Source organism: Fukomys damarensis, unplaced genomic scaffold (assembly GCF_012274545.1).
Source record: "Fukomys damarensis isolate Sample0158 unplaced genomic scaffold, DMR_v1.0_HiC HiC_scaffold_38, whole genome shotgun sequence".
Classification (NCBI taxonomy): domain Eukaryota; kingdom Metazoa; phylum Chordata; class Mammalia; order Rodentia; family Bathyergidae; genus Fukomys; species Fukomys damarensis.
This window is the reverse complement of record NW_022900950.1, coordinates 66,645,011-66,646,084: the sequence shown is the minus strand read 5'-3', so window position 1 is coordinate 66,646,084 and position 1,074 is coordinate 66,645,011. Positions and strand designations below refer to the sequence as shown.

The window sequence follows — 1,074 nt, the reverse complement described above, 5'->3', positions numbered from 1 at the left end:
CCTATAGAGGAAGACTGTGGACTAATCAGAAGGTCCTCTTGGACTTGTTCACTTCCTGGAACTGTCTGTTGATCACTCAGTGAACTCTGAGATGCACTGACAGGCTGGGACACTTCCTCATGGACTTCCTCATCACTTAACCTTTCGACTTTGACTCGGATATCTTCTTCAGTGCCCAGAGGCAATGCAGCTTTTGTGCTCTCACAAGTCACACAATCAGTCATTCTTCTACCTGGCTCAGATGGGCCAGGTAATTCTAAAGTCCGGGTGTTCTCTGACTGCTTAGCTTTCTCGGACTGAATTCTTCTATCAATTCCAAAAGGAAAAGTCCAGGGAAAAGATAAAGAAGAGTCAACTTGTTGATTTCTATTTTCTGTGTAGGAAGCTGAAGAATTCAATACCTGGGGTGAACTTGTTTGTGTGCTACACTTAACAGGACTCTCAGGAGACATAACAATGTAGCTTTTGCGCTTTCTCCGGGATTCTCGGCACACGGGAATGGTTCTTTCCACCACACTGCACTCTGAAGATACTGGAGAAATGCTTCCATCTCGAGAAGTAAAATTGCAGTTAGAATTTTCTTGTCCAGCATCTAGACTCTTTTCTGCCTGGCTATTGGGTGTGTTCCATAAAATACTTGATTTCATGAACTCTGAGCAGGTGCTAGCAACACTAAACATTTGCATGTAGCTGGCTGCAGCTAGAACATCAATAATGTTTTCTGTGTTAATTGACAGAGTGGCTGTGTAAGCATATTCTAAAAGGGGAATAAAGCCAGTCACTGTAACATGATGCAGATCCGGCACACTCTTGTTCTCATCCTCTGCTTGGCCTACAAGCTTGGTACGAAAGAAATCACCGCAAGCTGCTAGTACCACCTTATGAGCCCGGAAGATTTTATCCTGGACACGAATAGTGATATCACAGAAATGTCCATCATTTCGCAGCATATTTAGTTTTCCAAGCATTTCCTGACTGTGGGAAGAGGAACTATGAGTAAATGTTTTCACACCCATCTTTTCCTTTCTCTTCTACAGATGCTCTTCAAGGATGTAAATGAATCAGAAATGTCCT

At 43.0% G+C, this 1,074-nt stretch overlaps 2 protein-coding genes across 3 annotated transcripts in view; both read right to left on the bottom strand.

Moving 5' to 3' along the window:
- The window catches only part of Ednra (endothelin receptor type A), a 55,318-nt gene that overhangs the window by 11,979 nt on the left and 42,265 nt on the right, over positions 1 to 1,074 (bottom strand). The gene's annotated exons all lie outside the window — the stretch shown is intronic.
- LOC104853081 (zinc finger and BTB domain-containing protein 44-like) lies at positions 6 to 1,068 on the bottom strand (the record flags this gene model as incomplete). The annotated part of the gene is made up of 1 exon (XM_010610912.2): positions 6 to 1,068. A coding segment is annotated over exon 1 (1,011 nt), but the record flags the coding sequence as incomplete, so codon positions are not given.